At 50.4% G+C, this 17,497-nt stretch overlaps 3 protein-coding genes across 3 annotated transcripts; 1 reads left to right on the top strand and 2 right to left on the bottom strand.

Annotated features, from left to right (window-relative positions):
- Positions 1 to 2,054: 2,054 nt before the first annotated feature.
- On the bottom strand, positions 2,055 to 5,200 carry LOC101753029 (aquaporin PIP2-4). The gene is made up of 3 exons (XM_004953115.3): positions 4,487 to 5,200; positions 3,020 to 3,160; positions 2,055 to 2,487 (listed from the first exon to the last, which is right to left on the bottom strand). Exons 1-3 carry the CDS (start codon positions 5,099 to 5,101, stop codon positions 2,377 to 2,379), a joined length of 867 nt encoding a protein of 288 aa, XP_004953172.1. The 5' UTR covers positions 5,102 to 5,200; the 3' UTR covers positions 2,055 to 2,376.
- A 4,877-nt stretch (positions 5,201 to 10,077) lies between these two features.
- Positions 10,078 to 11,164, top strand: LOC101753430. Its single transcript, XM_004953116.3, has one exon. The coding sequence runs from the start codon at positions 10,266 to 10,268 to the stop codon at positions 10,794 to 10,796; it is 531 nt and encodes a 176-aa protein (XP_004953173.1). The 5' UTR covers positions 10,078 to 10,265; the 3' UTR covers positions 10,797 to 11,164.
- Positions 11,165 to 14,589: 3,425 nt separating this feature from the next.
- LOC101752617 lies at positions 14,590 to 15,565 on the bottom strand. The gene is made up of 3 exons (XM_004953114.2): positions 15,379 to 15,565; positions 15,074 to 15,139; positions 14,590 to 14,945 (listed from the first exon to the last, which is right to left on the bottom strand). Exons 1-3 carry the CDS (start codon positions 15,457 to 15,459, stop codon positions 14,736 to 14,738), a joined length of 357 nt encoding a protein of 118 aa, XP_004953171.1. The 5' UTR covers positions 15,460 to 15,565; the 3' UTR covers positions 14,590 to 14,735.
- Positions 15,566 to 17,497: the final 1,932 nt, after the last annotated feature.

Raw genomic sequence — 17,497 nt, 5'->3', positions numbered from 1 at the left:
TGTATATCCCCCTTAAGCACAGATATAGAGTTGGATTAGTCTAGCTGGGGCTGTTGTACCGTCACTTTTATTCTCCTCTTAATAAAATGGATTAGTCTAGCTGGGGCTGTTGTACCGTCACTTTTATTCTCCTCTTAATAAAAAAACGTGCTAAGGCATGCTCAATCTGAAGCACATGATGCAAACCGGAGGGACAAAACTAGAACTAAGGGAGCGTCGTTACCTCACTAGCACACCTTGGTTCACGCATTCGCTCGAACAGGCGGCGTGCATGTGCTGTGACCCTCGTTATCTAACAGAGCTTCGCCTTGCGAACCCGCGAGCGCACGTCCCCTTCGTCCCGCGCCGCCACGGCGGTGGGCGTCGCCTTCATCCGCGCTGCTCGGGCGTCACGGTCGTGCCGCCCGCGCATCAAGGCGGGGGCCCTCGGCCCTCCTCGGGAGAGCGATGGCCAGGGGGGTGATGCGAGCTCGATGGGACCCCGCGGATTCCTGTGCCCCGTGCCGAACACTGCTCGATGGGACCCCTCGATGGGCATCTGCCGAGCAGTAGGGAGGGACGGAGGGCGGCTGTCGCGGGCCCAGTAGCGGATCCAGAAACGGGTTACATCCCGGGCTATCTAATATAAAGCTTAAAATTTTACAAATCAAGACTCAAATACTCAATGACAGTCCTGTTTAATGAAATAAAATATTCATTACTTTGCAATGAAATGACAGACCTGCATGGAGCAATTTCAAAAAAAAAATTTGGCATACCTGCCGGCAGCAATTTCAGCAGGGGGCGACGGGCGAAGCCGACCCAGGGGCTAGGCCGCGGTTAGGCGGGTGCGGGCAGGCGCTAGCAGGCGGTGTCGCGGCGACCTGGCGGCGCGCGGCCTGCCGGCAGGGGTGCGGGGCCACCGGCTGCGGGTGGCGGCGCGCGACCGCCAGGGATGCGCCGTGCGCGCGGCCGGTGGGAGTGCGGCGTGCGGCCGGCGGGGAGCCAGAGCCTGGGACAGCGGGACGCGGTCACGCGTGGGCGCAGGGTGGTCGGGAGTCCCTGGGATGAGAACGAGAGGCGGCGAGTCGGGGGTGGACGCTGGGACGGACTCACGGATAGGACGGGAGGCGGCGAGTCGGGTGGTGTGGGCAGACGGGAGCCGATCGAGTGCGATTTTTACTAGGTAGGGCGACGGTCAATTGCTAGGCTGAGTTTTTCTCGAGGTGGGCTAATGGGTCAAAAAGCCTTTTTTTTACCAATTTTATGAAAAAACTTCCCACTACTCTTGGGCCTCGCCCGGGCTACAGCCCGGGCAGCCCGGAACCCAGATCCACCCCTGGTCGCGGCGCCGGCCACCACCACCGTCACCGGTGAGGTGGTGACCGGCTTCCTTCCCCTTCCCGCGATTTTTTGTTTTCCTAAGAGGACTAATTGCATTGGGCCTAATTGCGAAAAAAATTCTGTGCAACCCAAGAATAGCTCAGCACGACACAGTTGAGAGAGAGAGGGAAACGAAGGCCCGCGCTGGATTGCTAAATTAGGCCGTGAGCCCAACCCATATCAACGGTCAATTCCTGTTGAGACTCGTCATTTCCTTTCCTTTCTCTTCTCCGTTTCTTCAAGTTCGTAAAGCCATCTGGAAACTAGGTAACCATGCCTATTATTATGGAGATAAAATTTCTCTTATATATGATAAAACTCTTATTTTTCTCTTCAAAGCAGCAAAATTACTGATATAGCATGAAATTTAATGGCTAACTTTCCATAAAACTTCTAAATTGCAAGTAAAGGACGCTCTCTGCAAATAAGAATTCAGGACGTCACGTAGACTTTAGATTCCTTGGTTAGATTCTTTAAGGCAAACCTGTCCATCCAGATTCAAATTTCTCTTAGCTAGTGTTTCGAAAAAATATTCTAGTAGTTAACGAGATGCTTATTATGACTGTTAATACTTTTATTCTTTTTATTAAAACATTCATATCAATTGGATATGCGTACGTGCATTTATTAAGGTGAGTGTGTGTTTTATACGTATTTAAAAAAATTCTATTTTTAAAGATATGCAATATTGCTTCATATGATGATTATAACTAAATAAAACCTCACATAACTCGTTTCCAAATTCTCCATACGGAATACATACATACAGGAAGCAAAGATATATCACACTTCTTTTCGAAGAAAAACAGCGGCAAGCGGACGTGGCGGCGGACTCCGGGACACATCGAAGCACGGCGCGGAGCCCGCGTGCATGACACGATTACTACGAGCGACGGAGATTGTGGCAGCAGATCCTGATCGGAACAGGGCGTCATGGAGTGGATGGAGGCGGGCGTCGGTTGTGCGCGCGTATCTACACTTCGGTGCCCCCCTCCTCGCCGCGGCCGGCCGGACTTAGGCGTTGCTCCGGAAGGACCCGAGCTTGGCGGCGCTGGCCCTCAGCACGTACTGGTGGTAGGCGGCGGCGATGGCGGCGCCGATCAGCGGGCCCACCCAGAAGATCCACTGCACAAACAATACGATCGGCAGTAGTGAGTGGTGGAGCTAATTAAACTACACCGTACCGCTGATGCTTTCCATGGTGCATAATGTAAGATATCCTAAGCACTTCTTTTACTTGCTTATCCTCAAGAGATTTGTTTGATTATGGCTTGTGGGAAGCGTAGTTAAATGCTTGACCAAGCCAAGGTGTACAACAACAGGTTAGTTAGTAGTTCCAAACAAATACTGGGCATCTTTTAGGTGTCTGTAAGGTAGGAGGGTGTGGCAAGGGATTAGGTTGTATATTATTGGTTAATGAGTGTACATGTCATGCATAAGCTAAACAGCTGTACTAAATGATGGAATGGTGTGTGGTGATGGTGATAGATTAACAAATAGTCTTGAGGCCTATCCTGAGCCGCTGGTTAGTTTGCATTAGAGAATTCATGTTTTGTCAACTAGCAATTGAGCATGAGAAAGTAGCCAGGCATATGCATGTCGCGGCGACTTTTTTAATTGTCGACGCTACTGAACAAGCACCGGTAAGCGTACGTACTTGGTCATCCCAGGCCTTGTCGTTGTTGTAGATGACCGCGGCTCCCAGGCTCCTGGCCGGGTTGATGCCGGTGCCGGTGATGGGGATGGTGGCCAGGTGCACCATGAACACAGCGAACCCAATTGGGAGAGGAGCCAACACCTGCACAGGTTGAAGGGAAAATCACGGTTATATTTTAGCTCACCGATCAGTTACACCAGAGTAACTTTAATTTCATACTATAATGAAAATGAAATAGTATTCTAGTACTAGTCTTTCTAGCTTTTCAGCCGCTACATCAACAGAACAGCTACTGACAAAACAAGTAGTTCCACATTTTTATATTTTTCCCCAGAACATAGCTTAGGGTTTTAAAATCGTGGTCCTAGAAAGGGATGGGTTACCAAATCTGAAGGCAAAATAGGCTATCGCCCCACCACAATTTCCTCTTGGAATTTTGCACCTTGTTCCTATCCATGATAAATTTTATCCTCAAGAAGAAGTGCCAATCATGGCAGACGTAGCCACCTCAAGTTCGCTGTAGGGGACAGCGATTAGGACAGGGACGACAACTGAAGACACTGCTGCCTACGCACAAGAGAATCTTCCTCTCTGCTTAATTGGCATATGCAGTGCAAATTCATGCAATCATCGGGCAGGAAGATGCATCTTCACATGCGCCTGATTTGGAGAGGTCTGCACAGCTAGGATTTGGGACCATTCGATATATTGCGTATCTTGTATGGCATGACTAATTGTGCATTATGTGACCTGAAAATGCTTAACCTGTCAGTCTCTTGAGAGCTTTTTTGCCTTAATTGCTATATGGTCGTTGCTATGTTCTGCATGAACTGGTAACTAGTATGGTGCAGTTTCCCAAAAGTATAGTTGCTGAAGCAGGCAGCAGCAGTAAAATTTCAGAATTTAACTAGATGTTCAAAAAATGGGCTTAATTTGTTAGGATGTTGCTTTTATGTTACACGCTTCATTTACTGCTCTACCCAACTCGCTTACGAGTTACGGCATAAAGGTTTTGTGTTGCTGTAAACACCTCGCGCTGAAATGATTTGCGCTCTAATTTTCACCGTTAGCCTCTGGAGTCTGCACTCTAGCACCAAAGTCAAGAGGACCCGCCCACTGGACCTACACTTGCATAGTTTTTTCTCCGATACTAAATAATTTGTATTCAGTTTGCTACATAAGTTCTAATAATTTGGTGAGCTAAGTCCAAAGAACTAGTAGTACGTCAGCTCAAAGTCCTTCATCAACACTTCGTAACCTACATGATCTAACATCCATTATATTTCTGCCTTTGGCCGTATGCATAAACACTACAGTATACTGCAGTCTTTAGTCATCGACTACCCTCTACTGCGTGCACTAGCAGTAACCAACCAACAGTAACAGTTCACTGATTACTCTACTGTGCGTGGTACAGTACTGTGAATTTATCTTTGAGTGCAACGAGAAATAAGTGTGCGTACTCACCGGGACGTGGGAGTCGCGGGCGCTGCGCTTGGGGTCGGTGGCGGAGAAGACGGTGTAGACGAGGACGAAGGTGCCGATGATCTCGGCGGCGAGCCCGGTGCCCTTGGAGTAGCCGGCGCTGAGCTCGTTGGCGCCGCCGCCGTAGCGCACGAAGTAGGCGCTCTGGAAGCCCTTGACGAGCCCCACGCCGCAGATGGCGCCCAGGCACTGCGCGATGATGTAGAGGACCGCGCGGACGAGGGACACCTTCCTCGCCAGGAAGAGGCCGAACGTGACGGCCGGGTTGATGTGCCCGCCCGAGATGCCGGCGGTGCAGTAGACGAGGATGAAGATCATGCCGCCGAAGGCCCAGGCGATGCCGAGGATGCCCACGCCGCCGCACGCCGCGTCGGGGCCCGACGCCGCCGCGTCCGTCTGGTGCTTGTACCCGATGACCGTGGCCACGGTGATGTAGAGGAAGAGCAGCGTCGCCACGAACTCGGCGATCGCCGCGCGGTACAGCGACCACTTGGTCAGCTCCTCCGCGTCGATCAGCGGCGCCGGCGGAGGGTCCGAGTAGTCCTTGGCCGAGAACTCGCCGGCCTCGGGCCCCGACGCCTCGATGTCTTTCGCCATGCCGATCAGTACCTTAGCTTGCTCAGCTCAGGGCTCAGGCTATGAGCGCGCTTGCTTTGTGCACAGCTAGCTAGAGTGGTGTGTGAGGGGACGGGAGAGGCGAGGTATATATGGGGCGCGGGAGGTCGACGGCTCGTGCAGGGGAGAGGGCGAGCTCATCGCCTCAATGATGGCTTGCTTAGCGACTACTGATTGATTACATTATTAGTGAGGGATAAGGGTTCCATTTCTGGTTACAGGGTTTTGGGTTATAATTTTTGCCGCCCACAACCGACTAAGCCCTCATCATTATGTCACGCCGAAGCCAAACTGGTGGCCAGTGATCAATCGGAGGGGCTATTCAGCTTATATTCTATAGGTTCTGTGCTTACGTACTGTACGTTCTGAAAAAAAAAAGATTAAGCGAATTAAGAGCTAGCCTGACGTCTGAAAGCACAAAACCACACTGGTGCTTGTAATCAGTGGTCCAGCTTAATTTCGTGGCGGTACATTACCACCCTAAGGTGTGGCTAGGAAGTTGACAGAAGAATTAGCTAGGGTGGATGCATGAGGTTACGAGTCATCATGGAGCGTGAAGCAGTAGCGAACACTTATTTGCAGGTAGCTAGAAACAAGCAACCCAGAATATTGCCAGAGTGCATGCATTCCCTGTGCTATTGCACTGCTTCGCATGCGCTGTCAGCATGGCTGTCATCGTCTTCAAGCAAACTAATCAGGGCTTCTTGTTTCTTAAAAACAAAAAAAGAATACTCATCACCAGAAGTTTCTAAACTGAAGTCAGCATGCCCTTGCTTGCTACATATCCAACTGCCAATTGCCAGTTGGAAAATGAGGCACACATTTGGCATGGACATTTATTCAGCTCATGACAAAGAATACGGTGTGGATATACTAACTAAACAGTTCGGCAGCGTTATCTTCTGGAAAAAGAAAAATTGGAGTAGTACTTATCCGCCAATGGAGATGCTCAGAAACTTGATAGCCAATAATGAACAACAGGGACAGCGAATCATTGCGTCGCATGCATCACGCACAGCCAGGCAGCGAGCCCTGGCTACGTACAAATAGAGATTCTTATCGCGGGGCACGATTAGTTGCAACCTAGCTACAAGCTGGATGAGCGCGACGGCATTAGCTGTCCTCCTCCATGCATCGCCCCCTCTTTCTGAAAGAAAACTCCAGAGGTTTCTAGCCCAGCTTGCCATGTCCTCTGTCGTTCCCAAGCGTCATGTAATCGCCCGCTCCTAACCTAATCCTGTACCCTTCTGGGACCACGAACTCTCCACAAGACTTGTAGATGATCATTGGGATTAGAGTACTTTGCATGATCAGGGCTTTTGCTTTAATTTGTTCGTGTGAGTTGTCCTGCTGATCGAGTTGTGTGATTTTGTTCTCTTCTCATTGCCTGATCCCTTCCCCCAATGACTCATCCACATGACCTAATTGAAGGGTCGGTATTGTCCGTTTGTCCTTAGCATTGGCTGTGAGCTTTACCGGATGATGAGCTGAGAGACCAGCCCAGGTCACTCCCCCTGACGAAGACAAGCATGACAACGAAGCGGAGGGTTACGGAACATTCGCCTGCCCTGACGCCATTTCCACAAAGGTCACAGTACCGAACCGAATCAACCTTTCTCCCATTTCTCTTTCGTCCTCTGCTGTGGAAGAAGAAGAAGAACCTCCTTTTTTTTTCCTACGCAACATACGTACGCATTCTACGCCCATACGCATCCTGCGGAGGCGACACCTGGCTCAACGGCGGCCTCCAGATCGCTGGCCTCGAGTACACGCGACTACGCGAGGAGCGGCGGCCGACCAATCCGGCGCTGCCACCTGCGCCCTTGTGGCTGTGAAGAGCCGGGCGGCTCGCGTCGCCGTCACGGGCCCCGGTCTTCCCCGATGCATCCCCTGTGTCAGTGCTGGCAGCGCCGGACAAGGGTGGCGGTTTACATTCTTGCCACGGGCCGATAAAAATATGCGGCGGCGTGCGCTGTATGTGTGTGTCCTGTCCACTGGTTTCCGGCGACGTCGTCGGGCCGTTCTACTATACCGACCAGCTAGCGGCGGGCCGTCCCGATCCGATCGGCCTGTGTAAGCGTGCGGAGATTTGGTGCTCGATCGGAAAAGGACGGCGAGCCAATGGTGCGCCACGGGTGAACTCCGGCGAGGTCACGCTAGGCTGATCAGCGCACGAAAACTGTAGTCCACTACATCTACAGCGTAAATTATTACGAGCATACGAACTCTGTCCAGCGCTGACCTCGAGTCACAGCTGACTAGCACGCTACTAGTACTCCTCTATCAACCGGTGTTGAGAAACCTGACACCAGCGAACTGGGGGGCATGTCAAGCGAGATGACTGGCGCTCTGCAACCTTCGTTCAGTACTTGTGTGGATAGTAGATTGAAGTGTAATAGAAGGGATTGGAGAGAAAATTAGTTTATTTTATACTCAATTCTTCTCACTCCCTTCCAATCATCTTCTAATAAAAAAGTCGGGGCAAATTAAAACGAGAGGCGAGGTGTTCTTTCTGGAGCAGCAGTCGTGCAGGACAGGGCAGGTCACCTCCTGGCACTGAGCGGGAAGATAACACATCGTTGTCAGCATGTCACCTGTGATAAGCACGTAGGAGATAATGTAGGTGGAAATTGTTCTCTTTTATCATAATAGATGGGTACATGTTTCTTTATATAGTCTTGATCTTTCAGGATGCTTCTTTATATAGTCTTGATCTTTTAGGAGTACATTTGATATGAGTCTACAATTATCCCTAGGTTTTAAGGATTTCTCAACATGTAAGACGTTAGAGAAGACAAAGCAGTTTGCCGGTTTGGAATTTGGAAAGCCTGGTGTCAGCGAATGGCCCGGAAGGTTCCAACCGCCCGTTCCGTGGTGAAAACCGGGGAACACTGAACAAAAATAATTGGAATGGCCCTTGCATTCCGTGGTTCCAACCTTCCGGGTCGAACAAGTCCTTTTTTTTTTAAGAAACGGGTTGAACTATACGAACTGTGTTTCACAGATTCAGGGGGTTGAATACGTCCTGATAATTTGGGCCGGATTCAATTCAAGAGCCGCCCGTGCCGTCGTGCGTAAGTAGACATCCAATTTTGGGCAAGCGGTAGCAGCCCTGCTTGACCAAAACGTTGAGCATACCGGACAGCCCATTTCACATAGGACTCTGCATTCCTTCTTTCCAGCCCAGGACCGGAGATTCATGCCGCGAAGCCCAGAAGCCTTCCACGGTTGCTCCGTGCGTCAGGTCGCTAGCCTGCAAAAAATTAAGGTCCAGGCCCATGTTGAGCTTGGGGAGCCCAAATCTTGGTAACCGGCTGGGCTGAGTGCCAAATCTTCTTCTTCTTTTGAAATGTTGCGCTTGCGGCACATCGTCCGATGTCCACGACAAGTCGTCGGGTTCCTCCTCGTCCGATAATTCATCAGAACCCACCCTAAAAAAAATCATCAGAACCCAGGAAGAAAAAGCATCATCATCTGACGAGCACGAGCCGATAAGGCGAAATCCATCTGCAAGGACCGCGGCGATCCATTCACGAGCCGGACCCGCCGCGCTGCATCGCCCCCGCCCGCCCTGTCAGGCTGCCACCTGCGCTGCCGTAGGACGTGGGCTCCCCGCAGGATTTCTTCTCCACCGCCGCAGCACACGGCCACGGGCGCTTCGGGACCGCCCGCCATCGCCACCGGCACAGTATGCACCAAGCAGCAGCCTCCTCCTCAATCCTCATCCTACCTCTCCGGCCTCTGCCAGCACCAACACCCCTCCTCGCAAGTCGCAAACAAGCGAGAGGCTCTCCACTCCATAGTCCCATGCTATCGGCATCTCCTGTCGCGCGCGCGGCGCCAAATCGCATCGACATACGGGCGCTGTCGCGCGGCCAACCCAACAAGTCCGTATCCGCCCCGGCGTGCCGGCCGGATACAGCCGCGGGGGGCGCCCCACGTGGCCTCGCGGGGCGGAGCCACTCCCAGTTCGCCACGTTCGCCGGCGCCCGGCTCCGGCGACCGGGTCTACAGGTCTACTCGCCTCGGCGCATCGTCCACCACCAGTGCTGCGCCGCCGCGTCCGGTGCATGCGGCCGAAAGCGACAGGACCCATGCAGCGGATAACGATCCTGCCGGGCGCGCGTACGTGTGATGGGGTGGTGCTCCGGTACACGTCGGACCTGGGCCTCATGGGCCATGGCAATGCACCGTCGACATTAGCCACCCAGAATTTTAAAGGTCTGACGACGTCTGGCTCTCTGGCTCGTACGTGCAGATCCCATCACAATCAGCGAGAACAACTGGGTTGGGTGCACGATAGATCAGAAGTGTCGTCCATCACGACGAACCAATCAACCGTGGGTACACGTAGGCGCACGGCAATTTCGCGGGGGTCGTGGTCGGTCGTCGTGTTGATTCTGTTGGCCCTGGTAGTTTTTACACGAACGGATAATGCTCCGATAATCCATGCGATGCGATGCGTGCACGGCCTCCTCCGTGGACGATGGGTGGTGGGTTGCTTGAGTGAGAGAATTTTTCCTGTAACAGCCACGGGAGCACAAGGAATTAGAGGACAAGTTGCCTAGAAACTCTCCTATTTCAGGGTGAGCTGATGCGGATAAGCCTAGGCTTCTTTCCCTGATACGATTGATCGAGTATAGTAGTAGTTTAATTTGCTGATTCACCTATCCCAAACAGAAACACGGTGGGCCCACCACACCTACCGTACTCCAGCAACGTGGCGGCACCTCACTTTTTTCGAAACATTGTGGCGGCACCTCACTACCTGACTAAATACTGCTCGCTTGCTAGCGGGGCCCAGCGCGCAGCGGCACAAGCGTCCCGCCGTCCCCGTCCTCCTCCTCCGCGATCCAAAAGTTGTTCCAGGGGCGAAACGGTCATTGCATAAACGGCCTTATCCGTTTCCACCCGCTTTCCGCTCTCGGCCTCCAGCGCGTATAAATCCGCGGCCCAACCACCGGCGCACGCGTTGATCTCCCCTCCCCATCTCCTCCACGCGCGCATTTCTTCTCTTCCTCGTTCCTCCTCCTATCGCTCCTCTCCCGGAGTCGCCGGTCTGTCTAGCCTCGTGGCTTCACACCTCCCGCTGCTCGATCTGTCTCCGTCACCCGTGGGCACGTGGTGCCGTGGTGGTAGTTCGACAATGGCGAGGAGCACGCGGTCGGCGGCAACGGAGCGCGCGTACCTTCACTTCGCGCCGTCGTCGCACGGCGTGGTGGTTCCCGGCCCGGCCGCCGCTGCCACGGGCGAGGAGTTCGACGAGTCGGACATCTGGGGCGCGCTCGCCCCGAGCGCCGCGCCGGCCGAGCCGCCGCCGCGGATGCGCCCGCTCCCCGCGGCGGCCGCGAGGAAGGCGGCGACGAAGCCGGTGCCGGCGGCGCTGGCGCTCGGCGGCCGGGCCGCGCACGGGTCGCTGCCGGTGAACATCCCGGACTGGTCCAAGATCCTGGGCGACGAGTACCACCGGGCCCACCACGCCGCGGCCGGGGATTGGGAGGTCGACGACGGCGACGACGACGACGCCGCCGTCGCCGACGCGGTGATCCCGCCGCACGAGCTGGCGTGGCGCCGCCGCGCCGCGTCGATGTCGGCGCACGAGGGCGCCGGGGCCGTCGGCAGGACGCTCAAGGTGCGGGACGCGGTGTGGAAGCGGACCACCGGGTTCCAGGACTGACCGGGACTGGCTTGGCGACGACTTGGACGGCGCCATTGCGCTGCTACTGCTAGCTGCTTCGCCTTGACGACAGAGGATTTAGCTTTCGATCGGGACTAGTTAATTAATTACAACAGCTAGTAGTGCAGTTGATGTGGATTTTAGTAACTTTTAACAGCGTTTTAGTTACTCTTTGGGGTAATTCAGCTGGGTTTCTCCCCCGTAGCCTAGGCATTGAGGAGCTAGATCAGGGAGAGAGAGAGTGAGGAATCTTGTATTTGTAACATTGTTCATCGCTGCGTTCCTAGTGGATCATCTGTATTTTCGAAACAGAATGCAGAACACTAGCAGGTGACACCGTCGTACGTGTATGACATTGTTTAACTTTAGGCATAGCGTCATGCAAATACGCAATGCAAGCGACCAATCCGGTGTCGTTATCCGTCGACGGTGAAACTGACTTGTCGGGAGGCGGATTAGCTCGAATCATCGATCCGTTTCTCTTCAAGCGCATTGTCTATTTGTCTTTCATTCACTCTTCTCTGCGGCGCAGTCAGTCTGCAGTGACATCAATCATCGGTGATCTCACCCCCGTCGCGCGCTGTACCTACCGACAACTGCAAATTCAGGGGGGTCCGAGTCTGCAGCAAGAAGAAGGAATATGCCTCCGTGGTGCCGTGCCTAGGCTACCATCCGTCATCCCCACCAGGCGCCGACTGTTTCGCGACGAAACCATTGGCCGTGCACCCCGGGCCAGGAAAGTCTCACCAATAACAGCTCTTGCTTACCAAAGAAAACAACACCCTACTCTTGCTGTGGCTGGCGTTGTAGGCTTGTAGCTAGCGTGCGGAAGAACAGTGCCGTGTCATCCTCCGGTCATCGTCTTGACCGTGTTACCATCCGGTCACGCCATTCTCGATACAAAGTTTCACATTTATATTTTCAAAAGTTGGACATAAGCAAGAATGTATTTAATAATCCATAGATGAAATATCTCCTACAATACATAATTTCATCTTCCGTTGTTTCTAAGGCTGCATGCAAGACGAAAATCTAGTGTACATATAGTTTCATTCCTTTATTATCCATGAAACTTCCATTGAGAATGGCTTCAGTACACTGACCCGTTCAAATTAAAGACGCCCTTAATACCAGGTTTAATACACAATCTTGACGTGAAGGATTAAGTTACTGCATGTTCGAACCCGAACGGATCACAACCCATAGAACACAAGTCAAATTCAATCCAATCCAATCTTGTTACAACTCAACAAAAATTCATTTCAAGTTGAGGCATTGCAGGCTTCCAACCAGTCAGGTGGCACCACACGCATGGTGCCATGCACACCCACAGGCCTAGAAGCAAGGACGGCCATGCGCTGCAACCTCTGAGAGGTTTTAGGTGGCGAGTTTTCGGCGCCACAGTGATCAATAATTGACCCTCTCGTACGATACGACGGATAAGGCCGCCTTGATCGGCCAGGCCAGCAGGCCTGTCCCGTCCCGCGCGCATCGATCCAACGTGTGCTGTATCCGTGAGCACGAATTGATCTCGCGCCCGTCCGTGGCTAGTCATCCCAACGCTGACGGTGACGGATGGGACGCTCTGGAAATAATCCATCCGACGTATCGCCCCCGCGTCGTCCGGAAGAGCGACGCGGCCGGCACCGCGATCCCGCCACGGCCCTCCGCCACCATCACTGTTGATCCTCCTCGTTTCTCACCTCCGACATCTTGCCGGAGGTCCGAGGGATTGTGAATCCATCTCTCTAATAGATTTTAATAGATTGAGTCCAGTTTTAAGGTTTAGGTTTTTCATGCCGCAGTTCGTGGTATTGGAGATTTATTTTCTCCTTCTCTTTTCCAGCAACGGTGAGGAGGTAAGGTGGATTTGGTCTGTCCATGGCGACTCCAATTAAGATGATGGCGGCAACTACGGCATCGGCAACTTTCTTAGCATGACGACATGCAGTGGCCGAGCTAGGATTTCAACGTAGGGTATGCCGAATCAACACTCGAATATACAATTCAGTATACAACTATAAAACTCACCAAGCAATTCTGTACACGATAATGAAAATTTTCATTTAATTCGGTATGCAAGTAAAAGTAAAAGGATCTTATAATATCTTTAGTTCAACAAATAAGTTAAAAATTTGCATAGCTAACAATATAATAGCAAATGCGAAAAATCAAGCCCAGTCAATTATGAATTCACGGCTGCCAATCAATGGTGACCTGATATCTAAATGATATGTTGTGAATCAACGGTTGTCAGGTTAAAGTAAACAATATCAAGGATACAAGACTTTGTAGCCTGATAACAGAAGGAATATTGCAATTGCAAAATAGATAAACACTGATAGTATTAGCAAACTTAAAATTTAAGAATTGTCAGAAATCACTCATATGGTCAAACCAACGATTACGTATCTGTGGAGAGCTGCTCGTAGAATTGTGAGTGCAGCAGGAGCTGCTCCAATAGACCAATAGCCTCTATTACAGAGCGATATCCCAAATTCAAAATAATCAAACAAAATAATCCTTAGCTTGGAGACCTGCTGGCTGTGTCGCTGCAGAGCCTGCGCCCCTATGCCCTGGCGTCCTGGCCAGTGGCCACCTCTTCGCGTCGCTTCCTCCTGCCGTGCTGGCGTGCGCTCGCACACGACTCGCCGCTGCAAGGGAGTTTTTCTTTTTACTGCTAGTACATGCGCCTACCAATTCATAGGGTATGCGGGTGGCATACCCACTGGCAACGCCTCTGACAACATGGATAATTAGGTTTTCGGATGATGATATCGAGATGGGGATGATGGTGCTATCGTGGAATAATTTTTTCCAACCCCTTCTCCGTTTTATCGTGGTTAGATCCAACCACGATGAAAGGCTTGTGAGAATAATTCTGCTCCTTGAGCTGATGTTGATCAGTCTTTGGTCGAATAGATTGGGATCAGTCTCTCTTCTTCATCGGTGGCAGAAAGAGAAAGAAGAAAAACGCAAGAAAGAAGAATAAGATTTTGCTCGGTGTAGTCTAAAAGGATGTTGGTCGTTGTTCTTTGGATGCTTGTTCTCAACCTGCTTGCTGAGCGTATGCCTGTACAGTTTTCTATATGAATCTTTATACAGGTTTGAGATTGAGATTTAGAACTGCATGACGCGTGAGTACAATGAAGATGAAAGACGAAGAAAGTACTTGATTGTTTTTAAATATAATTTTATTTTCGTGTGTGATATGATGATGTACTCAGCATTGATTTAATACAAATTCTTCCATTCATCTAAAAAGAGAGAGAAACGCGGCCGATTTCCTTTCCTCCTGTTCGAACGTCTACAGAAATTCAGCACTGAACTGGACGGAGTACCTAACCAAATACTGTGTACTTGCCCGACAGGAACTCGTGCCCCGCTCGGTTCGATCGGATAACACACACGTCATCTCAGAAAAGAGAAAGGATAAACTAAACGACAAAACAAGCAGTGCTCGATCCGTTCCACGCAAAGCCAACAGTCTTGATGAGTACAACCGAGAGAGGTATTAGGATTAAATATAAATTAATTATAAAATTAATCGTAGAACCATGTGCTAATTCGCAAGACGAATCTATTAAATCTAATTAATCCATCATTAAGTAAATGGTTACTGTAGCACCACATTATCAAATCGTGAACTAATTAAGCTTAATAGATTCATCTCGCGAATTAGACTCCATCTGTACAATTAGTTTTATAATTAGCTGATGTGACAGGTACTGAACTTTAGCACGAGGTATCAAGCACCCCTGAGTAACTGGCAAACGCTGCGCAGCTCGGGCTTGTAACACAACGGAACGTCTTAACTTAGTAACTGAGAAACAAGCATATGGAAACTGATTGTTATTACTGGATGGGATAATCTGCCAGCAGAGAGGCAGAGGCGGCCTCCTTTATTCAGCGAGCGCAGGGCACGCGGCAGCTCTTGATTTACTGTTTGTCTCCCGCTGCTGCAGGTGGCGGTGGCGCTGCCTGGCTTGTGCTGCCTCCGGCCGCCGCCTCGTCGACGTCGTCGCCGAGCTCCTTGAGGAAGCCCTTGATGATCCCGGCCAGCTCCTTGTAGCGCGCCCTGATTTCCGGCGTAAGGGCCGGCGCCGGCGGGTCGCCGGTCTTCTTCTCCGCTTCAGTTTTTCTCTTCTTCTGCGAACACCACAGTGGACAGGTGAGAACACAGATTACGCTGTAGGAAACAGTTCGGCAGTCAGCACACACAGGCGATTAAATAAACAGAGAGATACGTGCATGTCAGAAGTTATTCGATCACTTACCGCGGATCGCCTGGTCTTCTTCTTCGGCGGATCCAGTGCGGCCGTCTTCTCCACCAGCACTGGGAACTGCATGGCACGTGGAAATGGAGACGATGGAAGTTCACATCAGAATTCAGAAGTGAGCGAGCTCGTCAACATCGCTCGGTCTTATTAGGGCGTTTTCAGATCTACGACCACACTTCTATTTTAGTGTGTGCACGGTCCTTTGCTGTTTTCTTTTAAGTTGTATAAGGATCATTATTAAATCAATCGGGGTGAGACTGATCTTACTATTAAATTAAAGTGACAAAGCAGCAGATTATTACCTGCTTGCGAATAATGTCATAGTCCCGGTAAGCCTTGGCTCGCCTCTTCTCATATTCATCGTCAAACGGCATCGACGACATTGCAATTTGCAAGGGGTTAACTCACTAAGCAAATGCTATTTCTGCTTTGTGTTTTTGCCTATCGCTCGTTTCTAGATCTGCCTGCTCTGGCTTTTGAGGTGATAGAGATGATGGTTTTTATAGAGCCAGAAAGCATCTTTTCCCGTGTTTTCTTCCTATAAACACGCAGGAGGCGTGTCTCTATGCTAAAAAAGAAAAAAAAGAATCTTTTATTTACCTAGAGATTTTATTACGTCCTTTCTTCCCTGTGCGAAAAGATAATCACTACTGATGATAGCCAGCTGGAAACTCCTTTGAATTTCACTAGCGGTCAAATGTAGTAGGGCGGTAGAGTGTACAAGCATCGCAAGGTATAAGCTTTTGCATGGCTGCATGCCGTGCTTCAGGCTTAGCTTGCTTTGGACCTTTGGCAGGATGCTGACAAGGACGCCATGCAACTCCGGGCGGGATGCAGCTACAAGGACGCCGCAAGCAGTCCCCCGGACGTCACCACGGCTCCGTGAGCGTTGCACATCGATCGCCCGTCGAAACCGAAGCTGTTTGCCCAGCAGAACCGGAGGAATTTACCGGCGTAACGGCGTTAGGGGAAAGGTGAGGCGGTGCTCCGCGAGATGTCCCGCTCCTAAAGCTCCTTGAACCAACTTCAGATGTCTTCTTCTCGTATCTGTTAGAGAAAAAACATAATGCGGCTATAAATTTGTGTAGTAGTGTGTGCTATACATGCGTGGCGCTGACAAATAATTCAACTCAAAGTCAAGGAAAACGGCCTAGACCACTGACTTTTGGTGGAAGGCTTCTGAACATGGATCTGCAAATGCATACTGATGATTTTTTTAGGAATTTTGTTGTAAGCAGTTTATATGTAGATTAAAGCGCATCCCTCCGTGGGACCACGACCTTTGCCCATGGCCCGTTTAAATAAACACTAGTAGACTAGCAAGATGACCCGTGCAAATTGCGCGGGCTAGAGCGGTTATAATTTTCATAAGCATAAAATCATCTAAATCGGTGTTCTTTATTGTTGACGTTTGCTGCAGTTCCACCATATATATGCGGTCTCCATGCAACCTCATGGTACCACCTTCTTGATGGCCCGATCCTCTACCAACAAAAAAATTTATATAATTGATTAAATTTTGTAAGGAATTCAGTCAAAATTAACTCCACCAATCAACGGGAGGCACGGTCACCACAGTTAGAACTAGAAGTAGCACCCCTTCCTTCCTCTTTCTTTCTCATCCAATATTATCGGTTCGGGTTAAAAAAAACCATCGGCTCTACTGTCAACTATGGCAATCTAGATTACTTCAGTATAATAATAAGTTAGACTAGATGAATTAATATAACTTTGCATTAGACAAAAGTATTGATCTCAGTAGATGAAAAAACAAACAACATAGCAGATGGAATCCTGGGATAGAACATTTTTCTCTCTACCATCTGATTCCCAATTTTACTGATCTTATCCACTTCAGTCTTATCCACTTCAGTCTTGCTTTATTCAATTTGGTAAGTTCTCCCGTCTTCAATTTTCTCCACTTCATCTTCTTCACCAAAAGCAACATGCATTGCGAACTCAGGCGTAGCTCAGCTGCTAAGATTCCTTGTGGTGGAACATGACCAACCGGGTTCTAGTCCTCCACTTGTCATGGGTGCTTATATTTTCGTGATTTATTTTAGGATTTTAGCCATCACTATATTTCTAGTGGTAAGCAACATGTCTGTCGATAGCGAGGTGCCAGTGGTGACCTCATCAATCTTGAGGAGCGGCTGACTGGATCTCTCGGAGGTGCTTATATGGATAAGGTTATGTGCGTGTATTCATAGGATTTATTAGTGTGCATGCATATACGTGAGTGTTTGGGTTTGTGCTATATTTTGCAAAATAAAAAAGAGCAATGTGCATTCTACTTGCTGCGCTCCCTCTCCATAGCACTTGGTCTTTGTGTTTCTGACTACCGGATGAAAGCCATGGCCCAAAAGCCGGGGTTCAGGGGTTTTCTCGACCCATGATCAAGATTGTCTTCTGCCTTCACAT

This window comes from Setaria italica, chromosome I, assembly GCF_000263155.2.
Source record: "Setaria italica strain Yugu1 chromosome I, Setaria_italica_v2.0, whole genome shotgun sequence".
Lineage (NCBI taxonomy): Eukaryota > Viridiplantae > Streptophyta > Magnoliopsida > Poales > Poaceae > Setaria > Setaria italica.
Note: the sequence above shows the minus strand (reverse complement) of the source record. Positions and strands in the feature narration are given on the sequence as shown.